The sequence below is a fragment of the Podarcis melisellensis genome (assembly GCF_964234715.1).
Source record: "Podarcis melisellensis genome assembly, chromosome: 9".
Classification (NCBI taxonomy): Eukaryota; Metazoa; Chordata; class Lepidosauria; order Squamata; family Lacertidae; genus Podarcis; species Podarcis melisellensis.
The window spans coordinates 44,464,238-44,487,434 of NC_138541.1; the positions used below are offsets into that span (position 1 = coordinate 44,464,238).

A 23,197-nucleotide genomic window follows, 5' to 3' on the forward strand; every position below is an offset into this window, starting at 1 on the left:
ATAGCAGAGGACTCAAAGCACCACGCTCCTCCCCGGCACCCGATCCACAGCCTTTAAAAAGGCTCTTCACGAGTCGGGAGGGCGCTAACGGTGCCAGCCGAGTCTCCATGTCCACGGCCTCCGTGGCCGTGGTTTTTACGGGTCCCCGCATCGCCGGTGCGGTAGGACCCAGCCCCTGCCGAGCAGGCTCCCTCCGGAGCTCGGAGGGAGCCCGCCATTCGGCGATGGCGCCGACCCGGAAGTCCAAGAAAAGTAGCAGTTCTTGAACCCTTTGTGCATTCTTATTTTTGGAGAGCCTGCTGACTTCATCAATTTTCTCAATATTTTACTGAATTATTCTACTTTTTAGCACTTACATTCCTGTAAAATGTATAACTTTCACATGCGTTAACATAACAGAATATCATTACATAAAAAGAATCCATTGTCTGAAACTGCTGGTGTAAAAAGTCTGCCTGGTTGAAAATAACTGTCTTGCCTATTAATTGTCTGATGTGATCTTTCATTAGTCATAATCTAGATCAGATTAAAACTGATGTGTTCTGGTAAGTAATTCTAGACCACAAAATTTTATGTCATATTCCACAGACTGCTCTGTGCTGCCAACTAGTTGTTCTTCTGTCTGGCAAGGGGATGGAATTGTATACTGGACATTTTTAAAATCAGTACTTCATTTTCAGACTGTCTCCAGCACAGGAAGTCTTTGGACATATGATAATACATGATAACAAATTTTTTAAGGGAAAACAGTTCAACTTAATTGAGACACCAATCAGCTGCCACTCACTTCAACTTGAAGAATTGCTTCCTGGGTATAATAATTTAACTCTAAGAGGAAGACAATCATGGTGCGTTCTGCATGGCTGCATTACTTTCCTACAAACATGGATACAGTGAGGCTCGAAACAGAAAAGGTCGTCCCAAGTTTCTGTATTCTTTCAATGAGACAGATATGAATGTATCACAGCACAAACCTATCCATGTTTATTTGGAAGTAAGTCCTTTTGAGCTGAATATGGCTTACTCCCATGTAAGTGCACCTAGGAGTGTAGCCTTTAAAATGTTAACAACAAAACCTTTTGAATTAATCCAATCTTAAGGACATTTGGGTTACCTGTGTATTCTGCTAGCGTAGCTAGACTAAGAACCGACCAGGATTGCTCAGAGTGTGCAGTTACTAAGACGAAAAATACTCACCGGTTGTTGTTGTTTTGGTGTGTTTGGGTTTTTTTTTTGAAAGAATAAGGGAAATGACCAAGTTGGCTTGTTTTGAAAACAACCCATAGTTAAGATTACCCACACTTTGCCTAGTTTGGATGACATGGCAAGCTGTGTGTAGCTAATCAAAAATGAAAGTGAAAATTTCTGAACTCGTCCTTGGAGCCAAGCCAGTGACACTGAGGCTTACTTTGGCTTTTTCTTGTCTGGCTCATATAAGAGTCAGTGTGATGGTGTCTGGATCTACTCAATTTTTCGTTACTTAGTAGATTTTAATAATGACAATAGTGACATAAAAAGAGCTACAATAAAAAGCAGAGGACAAAATCTTAGTGTAACCATGCTAATCGATTTCCTGCTTCATCCTGAAGCTGCCCGCTTGTTGTGATTGAGCCTTTTTTGTCAGAGGTTAGGCAGGGGAAAGTCTTTCTATACAGTCATACCTCGTGTTACTTCTGCTTCATGTTACGTTCTTTCAGGTTACGTCCCGCGGTGACCCGGAAGTACCGGAAAGGGTTACTTCCAGGTTTCGCTGCTCGCGCATGCGCAGAAGCAGCACGTGCGCAGACACGCCACTGCAGGTTGCGCTCTTTTCATGTTGCAAACGGGCCTCTGGAATGGATCCTGTTCACAACCACTGTAATGGCACATTGACCCTAGAATGCTATCCCAGGGAGAGCATTGTTTACTTGGCAGCCAGATATACTGGGGTTTGCTAGGCACCAGGATAAGGTCTTTTTATATTATGAGTCTGGTGAAGTTTACTGAAATTGCTGCTGTTTAAATTTTATCGGGGGGGGGGGGGATATCTTGATTCTTATAAGCCAGCTTTGAAACATGTTTAATAATTAGGAAGGGGTGTGTGTGTGTGTGTAACGTTTAATAATCTAGGAAGGTGGATTGATGAAACTGATGTCAATTGAGTTATCAGTAGTTTGGGATGTATTTAAGGTGGTCAGAAGAAATGCATACGGTTAAGAAAATCTTGAGGTGGATGCAGAATGGTCAAATTACATTTGGGGAAAGTCAAGCTTTGTCCCACTTGCTAGATTTTCTGAGGGTGAAATAATAGTTTATTTCTTATTAAAACTCTCATCTTTAACCTATTTTACCTGAAGTAAGTTGCACTGCAGCAAGGCTGCTATGTAGTGCAATATGGCTGAGGTGCCCCTTTCCAATAAATGCCAATATCCCTTCCTAACCAAAGTGCTCTTGGTTTTCTCCAGTAAGCATTCTTTTGGATTACAGCCTCATTTTAATTTCCTGTTTTTGATTTCATTGTGATTTGTATGTGAAAGTAACCACAGGGATCCAACAACATGGATGTTTGTGTGCATTACTCTTCTGGTTCCTCACTTTTCCCTCGGGCACTGCTTTTGGCTATTGTGCTTCTTGTTTAACACACATTATTTCACACTCAAATCTTGTATTCGGACCCATAGCAGTTCCAGTATATCTTGTGTGCTCACTCATCTGTTGGTTTCTTTTATCTCCCCTCCATTCCTTTTTTCTTTTCTTTAGAGGAGATATGTACTCTTGTAATCGCAGAGATCTTTCCTGAGGATGCAGGAACCTTCACTTGTACAGCAAGAAATGACTATGGATCAGTCACAAGCAGTGCAGAGCTGACCGTGCTGTCAGGTATTCAGCAGTATTTAATGTGTATGTGAAAGTCAGTGATGTTTTTCTGGCCACTCTTGGACACAGCTGCAGCAGTGTAGTGAGACAGTCCCTTCCCCCTTCTGGGTGCATCTCATGTTTAGTCTCTGATGATCTTCCCACATCCTGTAGCACTGACTTGATTACTCTGCGTCTGGGTAGGAAGAGTATGTAATGTTGACATGGTGAAGAGGCTTCTACATAATCTTCAAAGGCATTTAGGAAATAGGAAAGGGGGCCATATGGATCTCTCTCAGCCTCCAGAAATGCAGCTGCTAATTTTGAAGGTCAAGTACCATCAAATGTGTGCAACTGAAACAGTGTTGCCTCTCCTCCCCCAGAGAATTGTGAGCAGCTATTTGATCTCTGTTTCAATCAGTTCACTAATTGTGTGAACCAGACTCTCCTGGTGTTATGCACTTGCAAGCACAAAGAAAGGGGCTTTAAAATCTAAGGATAAAAAGGGCAGTCAGAGTTTATCTTATGTCTTTTTAAATGATATGTGAAACACCCCGAAGAAAACCTTAAGGCGCTTTTAGGAAATATTACAGCAACCATCCCAAAAACTCTTCCATTCAGTTAGATGACGAATTTGACTGATAGCCCATTAAAAGCATGTACTGTGAACCATTGACTGCATCCAGTTAATTGCAAAATAATTATTCATATTTTATTTTATTAAAATCACAGTAATTGTATCAATAAATATTTTCAATAATTTACTATTTGGGTTACCATTCGACTAAGTTTTAATCAGAGCACATCATTGAAATTAATGGCCCTAATGTAGCCATGTTCATTCATTTAAATGGGTCTACTCGATGAGTAAATCTTAGCTGAATAACAAACGCCCTTTGTCTTACACTTGGGGAAAAAGTTTTAAGTAGATCTGGCAGATTTTAACACCAAGCTTCTGAGGCTAGGTGGCAGCAGAGGCAAAATGGAAAAAGTTGAGTTTCTACAACAGGCGAAAATGCAGCCCTCCTGTCAGTGTGAAATGCAAAACAGAAATGCATACAAAAGCCTCAGAAAAAGTTGGCGGTTCTCATGCACAGTGATGTGGAATATCTGTGGTGAGTGCTAACACAACTGATCCATCAAACTGGCTCACTCAGCCAGTGCTGAGCATTCATAAATCAATTACTGTTCTTAACTGGCAACTAGCTCGACCTACATCATGGACAAACAGCAGTGAATAAATATTCATTAAGATGATTACATCAGCTCAAATGTGCATGAGAACTTGAGAAAGGCATATGCCTTTTGGCATAGCTGCTATAACTGAGATGCTGACATCACCTTCAATGAACTAATACTGTATTTGTGAGAGTAATTGAAACTATCTGTTGTAGTTACAATCTCCCATCTATATTGTTACCTTTTTCCTCCTTCTATTTTAGCCAGTTCTGAAATCTCCAGCCGTGACTTGCCAATGAGAGAACAGAACGACGATGACTTCCACCACTTCCCACCCCCACCTACAAACCTTGAGATCAGTTCTATTGAGCTTCCTCCAAAACACTTGGAGAGCCACCAGATGAACAATGCCAGATCCAGTGTAGCAGCTTTTCAATTACAGCTCAACTCTGCAGAGAAGAAAACCAATGGTGTCCATCCCAGCCGTAGAGTCAATGGGGTAGTTAACGGTGACACCCAAAACAATATATCTTCTCATCCTGGTGGCCTGCTTTCACCTACAAAAACACCACCTCCAGTCCTTGCTAAGCCAAAGCTGTGAGTAATTCTGTGTTTATATTTATTTTTCACTTTAGGAACCAACTAAATGGCATATATAGAATCCTAGAACCATTGAGCAACAGACATGTATTCATGCATGTGTAAAAAACCAATGTGTGTTAATATAGGATAGCGTCTAGTGTGATGGGACTAGGATTAGGGGAAACTTTGGTTCAGTTCTTCATTCAGCTGAGAAGCTTTTTTGATAAATTTGAGCTATTCAGTATCTCTTAACTCACAAAGTTCTGCATGGGGTTCCATTTACACTTTCATGAGCTCCTTGGAAGAACGCTACAGTAGAAATGGCTCAAGTGTTATTTAACTACATGTGCTCGAAGTGGAAACCTGCTACCAGACGAAGACAGCTCCAGGTTTGAGGGGACTCTGGGCAAAACAGTTTCACCCCCTGTTACATTGGTGCCCCTGTCAAGGATACTGGGCAGTGAAGATGGCAGCAGCCCATTGTCCAATAGTGCTCAGTGTAGTCCATTACAGGGCATTATGGGACCCAGACCCAAGCTCTTGTGGGTTGGAAGGGTTCCAGAGCAGGTATGAGGGCTACTGGGCCCTCCCTAGAACCTTTGAGCACAGTGGTTGATCTAGGATGCCGAGTGTTGATGCAGGCAGGCCCTACTGCCATTGAGTCTTGTACTTGCTTTCATACATGTGTGAGATAATGGCCCCCATTCAATGCCCAGTTTCCTCCACATCATGGTCTGTCCTGCCATACCCATGTGCATTTGGGTATACATCCTATACTAAGAAAGACTGAGCAGTCGTTTACTTAAAGTTCTGCTGTTTCTACAGTTCCTATTTCTTTTCCAGTTAATGTGCTAGGCTGGCTTTATTTTTGTGATTTTGATCGGCTATAAATAAATGAAAGGGTTCTGGGAAATTTTACCTGAAATAGTAATGATAAAAGCTAGTGTGGTGTTGCAACTTGGGGGAAACTACTGATAGACATATGAAATTTATATTTGTTCCCGCTAAGTGTGAAAAGAGAGAAAGCACCCAAGCTAACATTTAACTGGATATAATTGGGATATTCTTAAACATTGGTCATGCTAACAGCTTAAGGTACAGTCTTCACTTAAAGGTCAAAAGTATTCTTTTTGTCCATTTTTTTTTAAAAAATCCTAATTTAATTTCTTCTTGTCTCTGAAAATCAGACACAATAATTTTTGTGGTTATTTGTGAGGTTAAGACATAGTTCTTGTGGAATGACATCACCATCTCTCTTTATGAGCTGGATTCTGAGCACCAGACTCAGGTACACACTGGAAGGCACTACTGTGCTCAGACTTAGTTACAAATTATTCTGCGTTTCTTGTCTTATGCTGAGGTTCAGAAGAGGACATGTTCCAGTTCAAACATGCCAGTGAGATACTTAAGTAATAGGATTACCAACGCAAAATCCAGAAAACGAAAAAAAACTTGAAAAAAGAGGTGATGTTTAGGTTCAGTGCAGTAGAGGTGAACAGTTGCAGGAATGGTAGAGTCAATGAGGAGTCATCTTTGGCAAACAGGATTGTTGGCAGGCCAAATTAAGGGGATGCCAAATGGGGAAACCTGAAAAATGTAACTGCTGACCCATGAGCTAAGAGTTTTAAACTTTGCTGTGAAAAGAATGAAATAGGACGCAGTTCAGGATACATCTTAATATTTGCTGCAAGACTTTTGAAGAACTTATCTGGTTATGCAGCTTAACCAAATTCTACAGACAGCTAGATTTGCCTCTCATTTCAAAACTTGAAACCTTTTTGCATTGTACTTGCAAGTAAATGTGATTTTGGCTAAAATGTGTTTTTACGCCCAGGTGTTAGCATTGTAATGTGGCTAAGCTATATGACGTCTAGTATCTGTCACCAGTTATCTTTTTGCTGATAAGCTTGTAGTACATGGTCCTGTTCAATCTGTAATTCACATATAGGTGAGCATATGAGAGCGTGATTAAATGAAAAAGATTGTATGTGCCATGGTTGAGCATTGGTATTTAGATTATGTTGTTTTGTCTGTGCTCCTCCATTGACACATGGCAAGTTTCCATTAGAGGTTTTGATCATTTAAGTACATAGCAAATGGTAGAGGTGGGAATTGTTCAAATGATTTTGTTGAGGCTCAAGTTGTAAACCCCTTTCTAATTAGTATAAGGGCATGTCATTATGATTTATACATCAGCAGTATTCTATGACATGCATTTTGCATTCTAAAAATCAGTTATATAGTAAAGTCAAATGTAATGTACTCTCCCAAATGAGACCACCCATTCCGGATTTAGCAGAACTCAGCTTTTCTGTATAGGCAGTAACCATTTTGCAAGCATCCAATTGGTGTGCAACCACTGATGCATGGGTCCTTTTGGACCCAGAAGAGGGCAGAACAGGGGGTGAGCAGGGAGGTTATGTGCACTCTGTGGACGCACATTGGGACCAGGAATGAAACCCCTGCACAAAATGGTCTCAGCCTATAATATCCTGTCTGTGGATTAGAGTGTGCTAATGCATTTGTAGAAAAGGGTTAGCCTGTCGTGGTAAAAAAGAGGACTTTACACATAATATGTAACAGAAGATGTAGCATGTGGAAATAGAATGATCAACGTCTCTCTTTTTTATATTCAGAAACCTTTGCATGCAATTGTTTCTTGGCACTGCTGTAAAACCAAAGCTTTCATATGCAGAGTTTGTGCCTGCAACCAAGAACTGCTTTACAAGAGAGAGGCTTCTAGATTATGCCGTTAGATACAATAGTTCCTACATTGTTTGACCTTCCGGTGCTTCCTGTGTTGATAACTCAGCTGGCACCTTTTAATCTCTACTTGCCTTCACAGATCCATAGAACAAAAAAGAGCTGCCAGATGGGTTGCAAATGTTCTTTTTTTAAAAAAATCATTTCACTTTAAAATAAATATTTTATAGATTTTTATTTTATTTAAAATACATCTAGGTCAACTGAAGGGCAAAAGTCTTCTCAAGGTGGCTCTTAAAATAAAAGGCAAGCCTGCTTCCACCATTCAAGCTGTTTTTTCTCATAGAAACAGGCCTGCAATATTGAGGGTGTGTGAATCCAGTTGGAGAATAAACATAATCAACTTACCATGAGCGTTGATGTTTTTTCAGCTACCTTCTTCTTTGGGAGTTGACAAGAAGGGAGAGAGACATTTTATAAGAGCTTTAATTATCTCTGGTGGGGTTTTTTTTTTTTTTTGGTATTGTCAGTTGGCTCCAGTATAACCAAACTCCCAGCCCAAGGTGTGCACACTTGACATGTCGACACCATTGTGACTACCCAAAGCTTCCTGGAGAAGAGCTGACAGCTACTTTTAAAAAGTGTAACTCCCTCTTTATCCTATTTGTGTTGGAATGCTGTTCCAATTAATCATGGACAGTGTTCAAAAACTGTGTCTGCTTAGCAGTCTACAAGTACCTTTCTGCTTGGAAAGGAACAAAGCTGTCAAAACTAGTTGAGGTCTAGATCTTCAGAAATGCTGAGCACACCAGTCTGAAATTAATGAATTAGAATCACTAGATTCTTAATCCCTTTATGTTTAGTCTGTTCATATGCTTGAAGGTATTACAAATAAACCATTTGGTTTTATTGTGTGTTTTTTAACCGATGCAGTTGATTCCGTACACCTCATTCTTTGTTTGAGTATGTATTAGGTCACGGCTGAGCCAAAAACACTAAAAGTTAATGCTTCCTTTATCATTTTCTTGGCAAAATGGAGAGGTATGCTCTTAAAGGGGGAATTAGAGCATTAATATTAATTCTTATTCTGTCTCTGTCCAATCTGTCCATGTGTTGTCTGATCTGTTGCAATTCACATTAAATTGCAATGGGCTTGTGGGAGAATGGCATTCTACAAACTAGGATGACCTACTTTGTGACATGGAGAGACTGAATAGCCATTAGCCCAAGGAGAGATGAGACTCTCTTAATCTGCAGACAGTGACTTCATACCTTGCTGATTTAGTGCTGATGTGCACATCCAGAAGCATTAGGAGGTGTCCTGAGGAAAGGTTCCCCCAGTCATCATAAAGGAGGACACATGGGGTGACTCCCTGTGTCAGCCACATCAGCCCAGTATGGGGTTATGGCAAGGTGAAACATGCTATGGGAGAAATCTGGTCTAGTTAAATTTATGTTGCGCTAGGTTTAAATAAGGGCATGACTGCACATTTCCTCTTTTGTAGGGGAGAATTGATGGGTAGGAGGGAGGTTATGTAATATTTCCCCTGTCGCCTGATTGTTCTCTGTAGCCTTTCCTTTCCCACCCATTTCTCTCCACTCGCCAGCCCCAAACTTGGGCATATTTCCAGCTTCTGGATCTAGCTTGGAAGACAAGTTTTGGGGAGATCCAACAGTAGCAACTGGCAGACTCACTCACTCACCTGCCCTGGTTTAATTTGTAATTGGACTTGGCAAATGTTGCGATTCCCATAGTAAAAGAAAGAAAGGAAATAGCCCTTATTATTGTCTTGAACTCAATTACAAGACAAATCTGATCACACCTATATGACCTGCATGGGGGAATGCAAGCAGTCTATTCCTTACTTGCCTGTGAGCTCCCCAACTAATTCTGCCCCTGCCTCCCCACATATCTTGCTGGTATCCCTGGGGAAAGTATATTTCCCAGTGTTAGAGGTGCCATAGGCAGAAAGGACTGACTTTCCTTCCTCCACTGAAACAGCAGCCAGATAAGCAGGTGAGAGGGAATTTGATTTGGAGATGGAGGGGAAGGAGCAGAATTCAAAGCAGTTACACATTGTCCCTCGTATTTATTCCAATATGGTTTACAAAGCAAATTAAAAGATCCGAGCTGGAGAAGCTTAATTTCAGAGCTCTTACAGATGATCAAGCAACCCCAGAATAGCTTTCCCATCTATTACATCCTGCCAAATGAGGAAAATTAAATCTGTACATCAAATACACATACATATGTAGTACAATTAGTATTCTTTAGTTTCCATGATCTAAATTAAAGGCAGGAAGAAGTGGTCAATGTGATCCAAGGACTACAGATAAGGTGCTATTAACTGTTTGCAGCCTGCATGGGACCAATATTTTAAAAACGCATTGGTTTAATATGTGTTTGGCGTGAGAGAGAGAATATGGAATTGAGATATACTGGTGTCATGTAGTTCTGAATTTTGGATTTGACAACAGCAAAAAATGCTGTCATTGTACTGACCTTTTTAATAGTTGGAGAGAACTAACTGAATTTCCTGTTTATATAGAATCTAATCTGCAATCTGACAGGAAAAATAAAACGTCCCCATACCATGGCCATAAATAAAAGCCAAAATTGCTATATTTTCAATACATGATTTTGCAGTTGTGCTGTTGCACAGGGAAGGGAGAATCTGTCAGTTTCCATTCCTCCCAGTTTCCCATTTTTCCAATCTTAAATTTCTCCATATTTCTACAGCTGTGTGTGTGTGTGTGTGTGTGTGTGTGTGCACACAAATACACACACGAAAATGCATTGGTATTTTAGTGCGAATTTCTCCTAAGAAACATGTTTTTGTATGCAGTTTTAACTAACGTATGTATATTTTCAAACAATTTCCCTACCTTGAACTTTTGTATTCTATTTTCACTAACGTGTTCATTTAATAAATGCATTCTTTTATACCCTGTATTGTTGGATAACTGCATCACAAATTCAGAGACGTGCAAATGTTGCAGGATGGCTGTGTTTCAGTTTTCATATTGTTTTGGAAAGGTGCAAATTAAGTCATTGTACCTTTTAAGTGTGACCTGAATTGAATCTCTCCCCTGTTCCTAATAGGAGAAGGTATGAATTCAGTCATGTTGACCTATAAGGAGATCAGTGCCATTAAAGGTATCTGTCTTTCTATGGCCTGATGCTTTTCCCTGTATTGCTTAATGTATTTTCACTTCTAAAAGAGAGAGTGCGCCTGTGTATTTAAGAATGAAACAGCAAGAAATTCAGCAGATACGAAGTCTTCTTGTACTATATCACTCGGCTGTGCATGAAACCTGCTAAGTGTCACTTTTGCACAGACGCATTGCCTCTCTTTGTTGATTTTTGATTTAGTACATTTAATAGATAAGCAACATTGTACAAAATAAAAAAAGTTACCAATTGGACACATGCTTAGAAGAAAATATGAAATCAGCCAAGCTGCTTTTAGCGCCAAGAGGCCAAATTGACCTATTTGGTGTTGCCAACTGTAGTCTTAAATCTTGTTCTAAAATGTGCTGATTGTTAGTTGGGCAGGGCAACATGTGGGGTTTTTTTAAGGAAATGAACAGGAAATTTGGAGATTCTGGCTAATTCCTGCTATGCAGAGCAAAGCATTTCACTTTTGAGATGACAGCATTTTTCTAAGTTCTACAAAGCAAATCAGTTAATGTATATTGATAAGGAATGTCAAACTTGCCAAAGCATGCAATGGGCAGAAACAGGGTCAAGGTAACATGAGATTTGTGACCCTTGCAATTTAACTATAAAACTTATCCACCAAACAAGGAATACAGCTGATGGAACTTGTAGTCCAAAACATCTGGCAGGCTCCAGGTTATCAAATGCTGGTGTAGAGGATTAATGAGCTAAGACTTAAGTACTTGGATGAACAACATGCAGATTTTTTTTAATGTTGTGTCTTCCTTACTCTAGGAAGGCTATTAGGAAAGAGCAGCTTTGGACTCTAATATTCAACCTTTGTTTTCCTGATTAGCATCTTTAAGGGTTAGATCAAAGAAGATCACATGCTTTCCCTTTTGTTTTTGTTTTTTGTACTGAGCTGTTCTTTTCTGGTCCCAGTCTCTGTCTGCTCCCTGTCTGTGCACTTTTTCTTCATTTGCTTATTACAAGCACAAAAACTACTGATGCCAACCTCTTTGATTTTTCCCCTACCACTCCTTAGACATACACCTTCCTCCTTTACTTTAGAATCTCACTTTTCACTGCAAGACTTGTCCAACTGGTTCTACTTTGTTGTTCGTTCATGAATTTTCAGCCAGCTTCATGTCAGCAGCAAGCTTCATATTGTCCATTTACGTCCAGCTTATCTGATCTGGAAAACAGAATTCAGGGAGTCTTGTTCTTTTCAAAAGTTGAGATTTAGTTGCAATCTCCTTTTCTTTCTCTTGTAACTTGTATCCATTTCCCCATAGACGAATCATGTCTTGCCTGGAAACCTAGCTGGTTTTTGGTGTACCTATCTATTGTGGTGTGGAGATTTCAGAGCCATACCACTGCTCTTGAAAATCAACCAGCAAGGTACAAATTGCTCCATCTGAAACCAAGGAAGGAAGGTGGAAGAACTTGGTGATTATAAAAGACTAATATTTTATAAAGTAAGATCACTGATAGTGGCACAATTAAAATAGTTAAAACAGTGTGACCCAGAGAAGATGAGGTGCCTATAGAGCTGACTTGAAACCAGTGGAGTTTGAGCACACAATCAAAGGCTTGGCTAGTCAGTGTGATGCCCTCCAGGTGTTGAGCTACAACTGCCATAATTTACAGCCACTATGGCCAGTATCTTGGGGTGGGTGGGTGGAGTTGTCACCCAGCAACATCTGGAGGACACCAAGTCAATGATCTCTAGTTCAATGGAACCAATAGCTGTTACACACATTATGGGGAGATAAACCTGGGTTTCTCACATACTGTATGTTCAGATGTGATGCTGCTCTCAGGGTGAGATCAAAAGGGGAAAGTTGAGTGAAGGGGGGGATCCTGCCTTTATTTAAAGACAGGATCTCTGTGACCTTGTGATGATGTAGTTGTAGGTCATCTTTTCCAATACATTGATGGTTGCTGCTCCCGTGCTATATAATATTTCATGAACCTTACATGTTGTATCCCTACAATTCAGATAGGCTTCATGGACTGTTCATTGCACAATGAACTTACTTTTTAGCTTTTTCTTTTTAAGGCATCTGATACATAGAGAAGCAGGGAGGGGGAAGGGGGGTGCTCTGAAAAGGTATCAGTTCGAGGTGAGTGCAAGAATGTTATTAGTATTTCTAAAAATGCATTTACAAATATACTTCTAATCAGTCTAACCTACCTCATAGGCTTGTGGGATTAAATGAGGAGGGGAGAACCATGTATACAAACTTGAATAGGGATGTGGGTGGTGCAGTGGTCTAAACCATTGTGCCTCTTGGGCTTGCTGATCAGAAGGTTGGTGGTTCAAATCCCTGTGACGGTCTGAGATCCCATTGGTCTGTCCCAGCTCCTGCCAACCTAGCAGTTCGAAAACACGGCAGTGCAAGTATATAAATAGGTACCGCTGTGATGGGAAGGTAGACATCGTTTCTGTACGCTCTGGTTTTCGTCACGGTGTTCCAATGCGCCAGAAGCAGTTTAGTCATGCTGGCCACATGACCTGGAAAACTGTCTGTGGACAAACATCAGCTACCTTGGCCTGAAAGCGAGATGAGTGCCACAGTCGCCTTTGACTGGACTTAACCGTCCAGGGGTTTTACTACCTTGAGCTCCTTGAAGAAAAGGTGGGATGTAATGCAACAAATAAGTAAATAATCAGACACTTTTAAAAATTATGCCTCTAAGTTGAGCTTTCCCAAAGATAATAACCATGTTCTGTTGCTTAAAAGAGCAAACACTAAATGTAAATGACACAGGGACTATCTAAAAAACTGAGCCCCCACCCCCTCCATAGTTCTGCTTGAGTTCAACTGAGATTATGGGTTGTGTCTAGCAGTATCACTCAGCTGACAGTAAGGAATGGGGAGGGGAGCATTGTTCAGTGATTTCCCTCTGTGTGTGCACCCAAATCTGGTAAGGAGGGTTACCCAACACTTTGTTGCAGACACAGGGCATGGGGCTGCAGGAAAGAGGAGGAATTGTTGAAAATTGCTTCTCCCTCTGCTCTGCTGACAGAATCTCGGCTAAGCACTGGATACATCCCAATATTTACCCTTCAGTAATCCTGTGTTATAACAAATCTAGATTTATTAAAGGGGCTCTGGTCAAACGTGCATACTTGAAAAGTGAATAAAGGAATTGGTTACTCAAAATTGGCTTGCATTTTCAGCTAGGAGATGTTCCTTTCTCATCTATATTTATGTGCATTGCTAAAATTTCTGTGTGTGTATGAGAAGTATGAATATTTCAATAGTTTACTTTTCCTTTAACTGGGTGTGCCTCCTTATGCTAGTCTTTAGGAAACGTCTACTCGCTATAGAGATTTGACCAAAAAAAACAACAACAGAACACACACAAAAACATAGACCTCTTTAGAAGATCTTTAAGGCCTCAAGTAGGGCAATAGAGCAAAACAGGAAGAAAAATTACAGCTGCAATTCTGCTCCTCCTCCCTCCCTCCCCAGACAAAACTAGCTTACCTCATGGACACTAACCGCTGGGATAAATTTTCTCATTGGCATGGAAGAGAAGTAAAGTGGAAACACATTCAGAATCTTTCATGCTAGCGTTTTTAATGCTGATTTTTTCAAATTATAATATGATATCTTCTTTTAAAAGGGTATTGCTCTTTAACTGTCATAAGCTCTTCCACTTGGGAGTGAGTTAGTAGTTTCTAAAATGTATCTGAAGATGCTTTCATCTCCCAGTTGCTTTTTCTTCCTCTTCTTTTTGTTCCACACCCACTGAAAGAGACTTTTCAAAATGAGATCATACGGCACACTTACCTCACTCTAACTAGGGCCATACACTATTCCTTATTGTCTTAGTACTGCCATTTCCAAGAGACGAAAGAATTGATACTGTTAAGCTGAAATAAAGGTTTGACGCTGAAGTCTGTGAGACAGAGTGCTTCTGTCAGACTAGGCAATACTGGATCAGATGGTCTAATGCAGTCTTGAGACTGCTTCATAAAGAATCCTGAACTGTAATTACAGTGGTACCTCAGGTGAAGAACTTAATTTGTTCTGGAGGTCTGTTCTTAACCTGAAACTGCTCTTAACCTGAGGTACCACTTTAGCTAATGGGGCCTCCCGCTGACGCCGCACCACTGCCATGCAATTTCTGTTCTCATCCTTAAGCAAAGTTCTTAACCCAAGGTACTATTTCTGGGTTAGCGGAGTCTGTAACCTGAAGCGTATGTAACCCGAGGTACAACTGTATTAGTAAATGACCTGTATGATCTCTTAAGCCATTTCCGAGCCTTGGGGAGGAGAGGGGGTTGCGGGCAGACACCTCCCACACCTGCGGGGGCGTGTTCTCTGCCCCCGCGAGAGCTAGGGAATCCCGGGGCGTGTCTTCCCCCCTGTCTGCCAATCGGCGGGCCGGGGAGGCGTGGCCTACGAGTATTTAGGGCCAGGCACGCCCCGGGACTGCCCTCTTTTCTCTTCAGCAGCCACGAGGTTTTCCCATCCCACCCACCCTCAGGTTAGGCAGGCTTGACCTTGCTATGGACTTCGGTTGGTCGCCGCAAGGGGCCTGGTAGGAATTTTTCCAAGTTGGCAAATTTTCAGCCTTTTGGTTTTTTCGCCTACCTCGTAGCAAACGTCACAACTTTTCGGTACTTGGCGGTTAGGCATTGGCAGGGGTCAATTGTTATGCAAATGGATGGGGGGGAAGGAAATGCCATCACCTTCCCCCAAGGAAAAGGGTAGTCCGGTAGAGGACTCCGGGGGCGTTGTCTTGTCCGAAACCTAGTAAGGTAAGGGCCTTTGGCATGCCCACGAGCGGTGACACCCGTGGGGTCCTAGTTGGCGTTCTTCAACAGGACAACCACGGTTTGTGATCAACCCTTCCCCGGTCATCATGCCGGGTAGTGGATAGGCCAATGCCTAAGGCCAATACCTTCAATTTCTGTAATCAATAAAGTTGTGGCCATTTACGCCCATTAACCTTAAATAACGTGTCCTGTGTCTTTATTTTCAATTGGGGGAGGGAACTTGCCCCGCAACTAGAATTACTTTTACTGTGTTCCGTTGAATTATAATTCAGTTATTTAGCAAGTGGGCTGCACAGCAAAATGTTGCACATTTTCCATTCAGGCAGATCTGTCACTCCTCTGTAACTGAGGGATTGCTTCTCTTTGTGTAGTTAGATTGTGCAGAGAGACCCCTGTTTTAGATCCATTCCTTGTGATGCATCAGAGCCACCAGAACATGACACCTCGGCTCTCTCCAAGTTTGCCCTCTTCCCTTCTGTCTACATGGCCCTGCTGCAGATTCCAGCCCTTCAGATAGCAAGGTGGAGGTTTCGTCCAGGCTCCTGCATTTTAGGAGGTTAGATATCTGTCTATCTATAGAGATATAAAATCCAGTTTGTCAGGTTTGGGATGTTGATAGATTGATGCTGGGCATAATGGTATTTTTTATCTCTGTGTTACTGTTCCTCTGTGTCATAATTCTTTAATTTATCATTATTGTTGCTTAATAGTAATTCAGTTTGAGTCTTTGAGTTGTCGAGGCAGGTTACAAATTAATAAATGAGCTGACAACAGGTAAGTGTCATAGGTCTTCTACCTACAGGACCTCACTGTGATTTGCTTGGACAGCATATTCATTGCATGATGTCTTATGGTCACACCAAAGCTATAAAAGCCCTTTCTTTGACCCAGCAAACCCGTATCTTTTGGATTCATGCAGCTGTCCATAACAGGAGCTTCTGCTTGGCATTTACATGGTTTTCCCTGTACTGTTTAGGGGCAGCTGAAAGAAGTAGCCCTGTTTTTAAAATGCATGCATTTCAGGCATAACAGACAGAAGAACAGTGCTGTTCTGAAAATGTGTTTGGGAATGCAGGCTAAAATGCTATTAAGAACTGTTTAGCATTTTCGGAGACATCTGTGTTCCATCTTGTGGTGCTCTTTAATTAGCATCAGTCTTACTAAACTTTACAATTCCGTTTGCAGAAAATAGTATCTTGAAGGAAATGACCTCTATTTAATAATTATATTTTTTTAAAAACCCAGTGGAAAGAGAGTTTTGTGGGCTTGATTTAATTTATGTTACACTGTTTGATTTCATGTCTCTTTTATTGCTTCATTCCCATGAAGGTTCATTTCAGCAAAGTCAGATCAAGCTCCAGATGGCATTTTCTTCTGAGCTTTGTGGCTGTTGATATATTTCTTGAATACCGAAAATGGAAGAAAGATTAACCAAAGATGTGACAACAATCTAGGAAATAAAAGCCCTCTTGTTTATCTCGCTGTCCCTTTTGGCTTCTAGACAAATGAGAGAGCCTAGTTCCTGCAATGATGCCATTCGGTTTTGCTCTTTAAGAAAAGAAAGGAAAAAGATCTGTGTTAAAAGATAACTGTCTTACAGTCTTAGTTTGCAAAATACTTAAAATAATTGCAACGTGAGGTCGCTTCTTCATTTTTTTAAAAAAAAGATTGCCATGCTCGAAACAATACATGGATATTCCCAGAGGAATATCTACTGAACAGAGCTCATTCTCACCCTCCACGCCAGTGTGTAATGCAAGTGCCATTTAGTGTTGCATTTCAGTTTAGAGAGTGGCTTTATTTCATTGTGTCATCACGGAATAAAGACACTCTCCAGAGCTGAAATCCATTAGTGTACGACATCTGGCTCCAAAAAAAGAAATCTTGTTGAGCACACATTGCAAAGCAGAAACAGCAACTGGAATGAAAATGATAGTTCACACATACTGGTGGCCCAGTATCTTGGGAGTGCAGGAGTTTCTTGCCAGTTTTGCAGCTGGGGAGGCAGCGTTGACTTGAGCCACTCTTGTGGATACTGATAGACTTACCTCCCACATGGAGATGTAAGTTCATGTGTGTGGTGCCCCTTCGCATGAGGGACCTAGTGGTGTCTTCATCCTCTTCAAGGGGGCTGCAGTGCCCAAATGTGGAGGGAGTGACGTTCCACTTCTCTTCAGGTGAGTCATAATTGTACTGTTTGTGCTTCCTGGAATAGTTGCGGGAGAAAAGCACACACAAAATTGAACCAAGATTTAAGCAGAAACCAACAAATTTATTAAGGGTATCTTACAAGTTTCAATTCCAATCCCAATTCCAGAGATACCTTGCATTAGCTTTTGGAGGCATACCGTATTTTTCGCTCTATAAGAAGCACTTTTTCCCCTCGAAAAATTAAGGGGAAATGTGTGTGCGTCTTATGGAGCGAATGCAGGCTCCTTGGCTTCAGCAATAGCAACGTGAAGTCTCCAAAGCGCAGAGGCAGCGCTCCCTCTGCACTCCGGAGGCTTCGGGTTCCTTTTGTTGAAGCCAGGAGAGCCAGAGGGATCGGTGCGCACCAATCCCTCATGCTTTCCTGGCTTCGCTTCATTGGAGAAGCGCTGCACAGCTTTCCCTCTCTGCGCAGCGCCCCTTCAACGAAGCAGGAGGAGAAATGGAAGGGGCTCCGTTTCTCCTGCCGCTTTGCTGAAGGGGCGCTGAGCAGAGAGGGGGAGATTTTTTTTTCTTGTTCTCCCCCTCTAAAACAAGGTGCATCCTATGGAGCGAAAAATACGGTATTTAGGTAAAGGTAAAGGACCCCTGGACAGTTAAGTCCAGTCAAAGGCGACTATGGGGTGCAGTGCTCATCTCGCTTTCAGGCTGAGGGAGCTGGGCGTTTGTCCACAGACAGCTTTCTGGGTCATGTGGCCAGCATGACTAAACCGCTTCTGGCACAACAGAACACCGTGACAAGTGTCAGAGTGCACGGAAATGCCGTTTACCTTCCCGACGCAGCGTAACCTATTTATCTACTTGCGCTGGCATGCTTTCAAACTGCTAGGTTGGCAGAAGCTGGGACAGAGCATATTCATATCTGTGTAGGGGACACTTCCAGATAAGAACGATAATAGAATTGTGGTATTCTTATTACTATTATCTATTGTGGGGGACATCAATTGTAAGTTACTTATAATAGTTGGCTGGTTGGTTTGCTTTTAAAATAAATAACAAAGCAAATTGATTACTAATTAAAAACAAGAAGTATGGTTTAGCATATTTATATTCATTGAGTTAAATGAGATTACGAAACAAATCTCAGTCTGCTTTTCTTCTTGAACTTTTAAAATAGCTTTGATCATTTATCTTCACATGATTGGGATGGTGGGATTCAATATATCCTTGATGGGATTGCATTCCCCCTGAAGGATTGAATGTGCAGCTTGTGGGTGCTTCTGGAGTCAAGGCTGTCTAGGTGGTAACACAGTTGCCTAGGGATTTTTTTTACCAGCTTAGCATTGCAGCTGGCACACCGGTTTATATGTTTAAACATTTAAAAATCGTAATAAAAGGGCAGATGACAAGACAGTGGGGCTTGCAACTAAAGGCAATTCTAGAAGATCTGCTATTGTAAAAGAAAAGTCATTAAAAGGCTCGAGAGAACAGGATGGACTTGGCCTGGTGCCTAAAGTAGAGAAAAGGGTGGCAGTAAGCAAATATAAGGGGGGGGAGTTGCATAGTTTAGATTCTGCCATATAAAAATCCTCTCTCTCATTGCCAAGTTTCAAAAGTGAGAGTGCTTACAGAATGCCTCTAAAGAAGGCTTTAGTGGGCAAGTTCATGAACACGAACAGTTTGCTTTCCTTACTACTGAATAATCATTGACTGCCAGCCACAGACTGTGTGTTTTGGAGAAAGCTTGCCTGGGTTGAAGGCGGTGGCTTCCAGGTATCCTTTGACAATATTGTTGGGTGGTTTGTTTGTTTTTGCAAATGAAGTGCAGCCTGGATTTCACTTTAGGAACCCTGGATATAAATTTATAATCGAAGGTCTAAAAGTCAATTTGGATTATTATTAGTCTGTTCCTTCAACCAGACAAAGGCATTTAATTTCTCCTCTTGCTGCTCTTGGGAGAACCATGTTTTGAACAGGGACAAAACTTCTTTTACTGCTCTTGTTTATGCTTATTATGTCTGCTTGAATTTGGCAAAGAGGTCAAACAAGAATACTGGGCAACAACTTGGTGTGCTTGGCAAAGATTAATGGCAGAAATTGCTGTGGTGGTTTCTGCCTATTTCAAGGACTAACTTTTTAAACCCTTGTGACTTCTATTATGCTTCTATCCACAATCATTTTCGCAATGAAAACATCATTGTCTCCTTGCTTTCCTTGTTATGCAGAAAGAGGAGAACAATATAGAAAATAATTAACATTCCTTTCCTAAACATTCTTGGCAGCATATTTCTTCAGGCATGGAGAGCACAGCCTTGCCAGTAAGAAAACGAAGGGACATGGAGCATAATGCTTCAGCTTGTTTTGACTATTTTGGAGAACAAGCGTCAAGTGAGAAAGGGGCAGAGAGGCCTGACCCTCTAACCTCCTGCAGCGCTCTCCTTATCAGCTCTTTGTAGAAGACCACCAGGGTGCATGAGTGACTAAATTAAAGGTGGCAGGGTGTGTGTGTGGATTTTGCTAAGGCTCCCCTTGCTGTTCTTGCAAACTTGAGTGTTGCAGATTCACCTTTGCAGAAATTTACACCTGGCCAGAAAATGGGAAGCGTCTGCATGCCGTCTAAAGGGTCATGGCTGGGGAACCTGTGGCCCTCCAGATGTTGTTGGACTCCCAGCTCTCATCATCCCTGACTAATGGTGATGCTGATTGGGGCTAATGGGAGTTGTTTAGCAGTATCTGGAGAGCCATAGGTTCCTCATCACTGAAACAGATTTATATCCAATCCTTCTAATGTATGTGCACTAGGAGAGGTGATTAACAACAATGTCACATTGCAATGTCATAAAATAAAATGAAACTACAACAAAGGTAGAGACCGGGGTACACGTACCTGGCAAGCAGAATAAAAATGTATTTATGAACTAGCTGAAGCTAATTAGAGGGACCTCATGGAGCAAGGTACATCACACAATTTTGGTGCAACCACTGAGAAGATACCATCCCTTACTGCCATCAACTGTGTCTCCACACTGTGTGCCAGGGAGATGCATTGGTGGCGTGTCCTGGCCAGCTTCCCTTGGCACCTTGAACCATAAGGGTTGTAAACATTGCCTCTTAATAGCTTATGCAAAATTATTTTCATCTACTTGTGGTCTGTTTAGTCCTTGTTCTCCTCTTCTTTTCTTTGTGGCAGTGGTGGGGAACCTCAAGCCCATGGGCCAAATTAGGCCTGTCAGGCCATTTGGTCAGTAAGACCAGTTTGGTCAGTAAGACCATTTTTGGCTGTCCGCACTGACCTGTCACTTATCTGATACCATATGACATCAGACATAGGACAGATGAAGCTGCTGCTGTAAACGAATATGAGAGAATGTTAGAATACACTCCTGATTGTTACTTTGCAGCTTGCATTAGGTGTTGCTTAAATTTGATGCCAAATGCAAGCCCTGTTGCTTTTGGAGTGGGATTGGATCTACGTAGGTGGTGGTCTGTGGACCTGCTTGCCTGTCAGATGTGGACCACAGGAGGCATGGCACTTTTTGATCTGGTCTCCCAGATGGAAATGGTTCCCACCCCTGCCTACAGGTTCTCGCTTGATAAACAAGCAGAGGACTGTGACTGGCAGGCAGCCTAGAAATCCTTATTCTACAAAAGAAGTAAAAATAGATGCATAGCTGCCAACTCCTGATCACCTTAAGGGTAAGATATTTTGGTTGCTGTTGTTCCTTGCTGGTGGAACCTGCAGCAAGATGACATCTTCAGAGGTTAAACAGAAAGTACAGCAGAGAAGGAAGATCAACCTAGCCCAGACTGGATATAAATGCCCAATTATAGCTCACCAACTTTGTTCTGGCCTTAAAGAACTGATCTCCCTCCTGCTTTTTACATCTTTGTAGAACTTACAGTGTTGCCTTTTCTTTTTAAGTGATGTGAACAGCTTTGGGAGACGATGATTTTCTGGAAAGTTGGATATACTTAGTATGTAAGTAAACAAAGGAATGTCTGGGCCTTAAATAAGCTCTATTTCCACGTTCAGATGCTTTATGTTAAATCGACTCATAATCCTGTGATCTAGGAATGCAGAGAAATGAATTAATTTCTTATTCCTCGTGCTGGATTGTATTGTGACATTGCACAAATACTTTCTGTTTAAAGTGTAGAGAATTGTCAAAATGTCATAGCTTTTGTTCTTTTCATTTAAAACGTTTCAGATCCATTGTGAATGGCGTGACTTCATCAACCACACAGCTAAAGGATAGGGAGGGCATGAAGGAAAGTATGGAAAGAAATGAAGGGATACAGCCTTGCCTCCTTTGATGTGGCAGGAACCTTTTTTTCATATTAGGTTTCCTTTGCCAGCTCTCAGCAGGAGAATGTATGCATGTCAAATCCTTTTCCAAACAAGCTTCATTGATTCCTGCCAGAGAACCTTTTCTGTTGGGGGAGCCAAAGTTAACCCCTTTTTATTTTGCTGCATAGCAACTTTATATAAACAGTGTAATATTGTGACTGAGTACAAATGCAAGACTTGCTGAAAATACGAAGTGCACAAGTTTGCTGTGGGTGTTGGGCATGCGATCTTTTAATTCTCCAGTGAGTTCAAGATAGTAGTACTTGTTTGGCATCTGTCACTACATGTTCCATGATTTGAAGCCTTTTCTTTTACACATAAAGCCTGCAGTTTCCCCCTTATAAATCCTCCTTCCTGGCGTACGTACACGCACATGCTAATAACAATATTTAAAGTGCTATTTATTGCACTCATAACTTGGGGCTGTGCAGAATTTTTTTAAGGGCACAGGCCTCCTTGATGATTTGCAAAATAATGAGTGTCTGTAAGGCACTGGGTTGGAGCCAGAGCTATATGAATAGAGTTATGCTCACAGGATATGGTGGCCCTGTTTGCATGGCAGTAAAGGTGGCGCAGGGACGCGGGTGGCGCTGTGGGTTAAACCACAGAGCCAGAAGGTCGGCGTTTCGAATCCCCGCGATGGAGTGAGCTCCTGTGCTCGGTCCCTGCTCCTGCCAACCTAGCAGTTTGAAAGCACGGCAAAGTTCAAGTAAATAAATAGGTACCGTTCCGGCAGGAAGGTAAACGGCATTTCCGTGCACTGCTCTTGTTTGCCAGAAGCAGCTTAGTCATGCTGGCCACATGACCCAGAAGCTGTACGCCGGCTCCCTCGGCCAATAAAGCGAGATGAGCGCCGCAACCCCAGGGTCGGCCACGACTGGACCTAATGGTCAGGGGTCCTTTTACCTTTACCTTAAACCATAGTTAGCAGCTTACTGTGCTGGGCTGTCCTGCTTCTCCCCACTTAAGCTGAGGAGATGCAAATCATGATCCCAGGCTTAACATCGCATCTGAATCAAATACCATGGCTTGTTTTGCTCCTAACAAGCCTTGGCTACAAATCATGGTTTGTTAGTAGTGAAACAAACCACAATCCCTCATTTAGACATGGTTTGTTTCCCCCCAGCAGGAAGACCATGACAGACCAATGCAGAAACAATTTACTTGTGTATAGTAAACCATGGTTTGTTTACCATGATGTGCAAATGGGGACTAGGTATATATATGGCAGTGTTTGCAATAAAAATGGTCTTTATTTTCTTTTAACTAAAAATGCAAAAGCGTTTTCATTCTTGCTTTGATTCTCCCAAATTCCTTGGCAAGGAAGGGATGCATTTTTATAAGCTCCTTTGAAAGAGAGATGGAAGTAGAAAGAGCTAGAGAACATAAAGAAGTTTTCAAAAGAACAGTCTTGAACCTGACACAGTTAATTAGTGTGGCCTACAAA

The 23,197-nt window shown here is 41.7% G+C and overlaps 1 protein-coding gene across 4 annotated transcripts in view; it reads left to right on the forward strand.

The window, feature by feature from the left end:
• PALLD (palladin, cytoskeletal associated protein) overlaps positions 1-23,197 on the forward strand; it is a 231,866-nt gene that overhangs the window by 112,995 nt on the left and 95,674 nt on the right. For all 4 annotated transcript variants that reach the window (XM_081925898.1, XM_081925899.1, XM_081925900.1 and 1 more), the window contains 2 exons: positions 2,740-2,859; positions 4,278-4,611. In XM_081925898.1, coding sequence (XP_081782024.1) covers positions 2,740-2,859; positions 4,278-4,611 — 454 coding nt within the window. The remainder of the gene's footprint in view (positions 1-2,739; positions 2,860-4,277; positions 4,612-23,197) is intronic.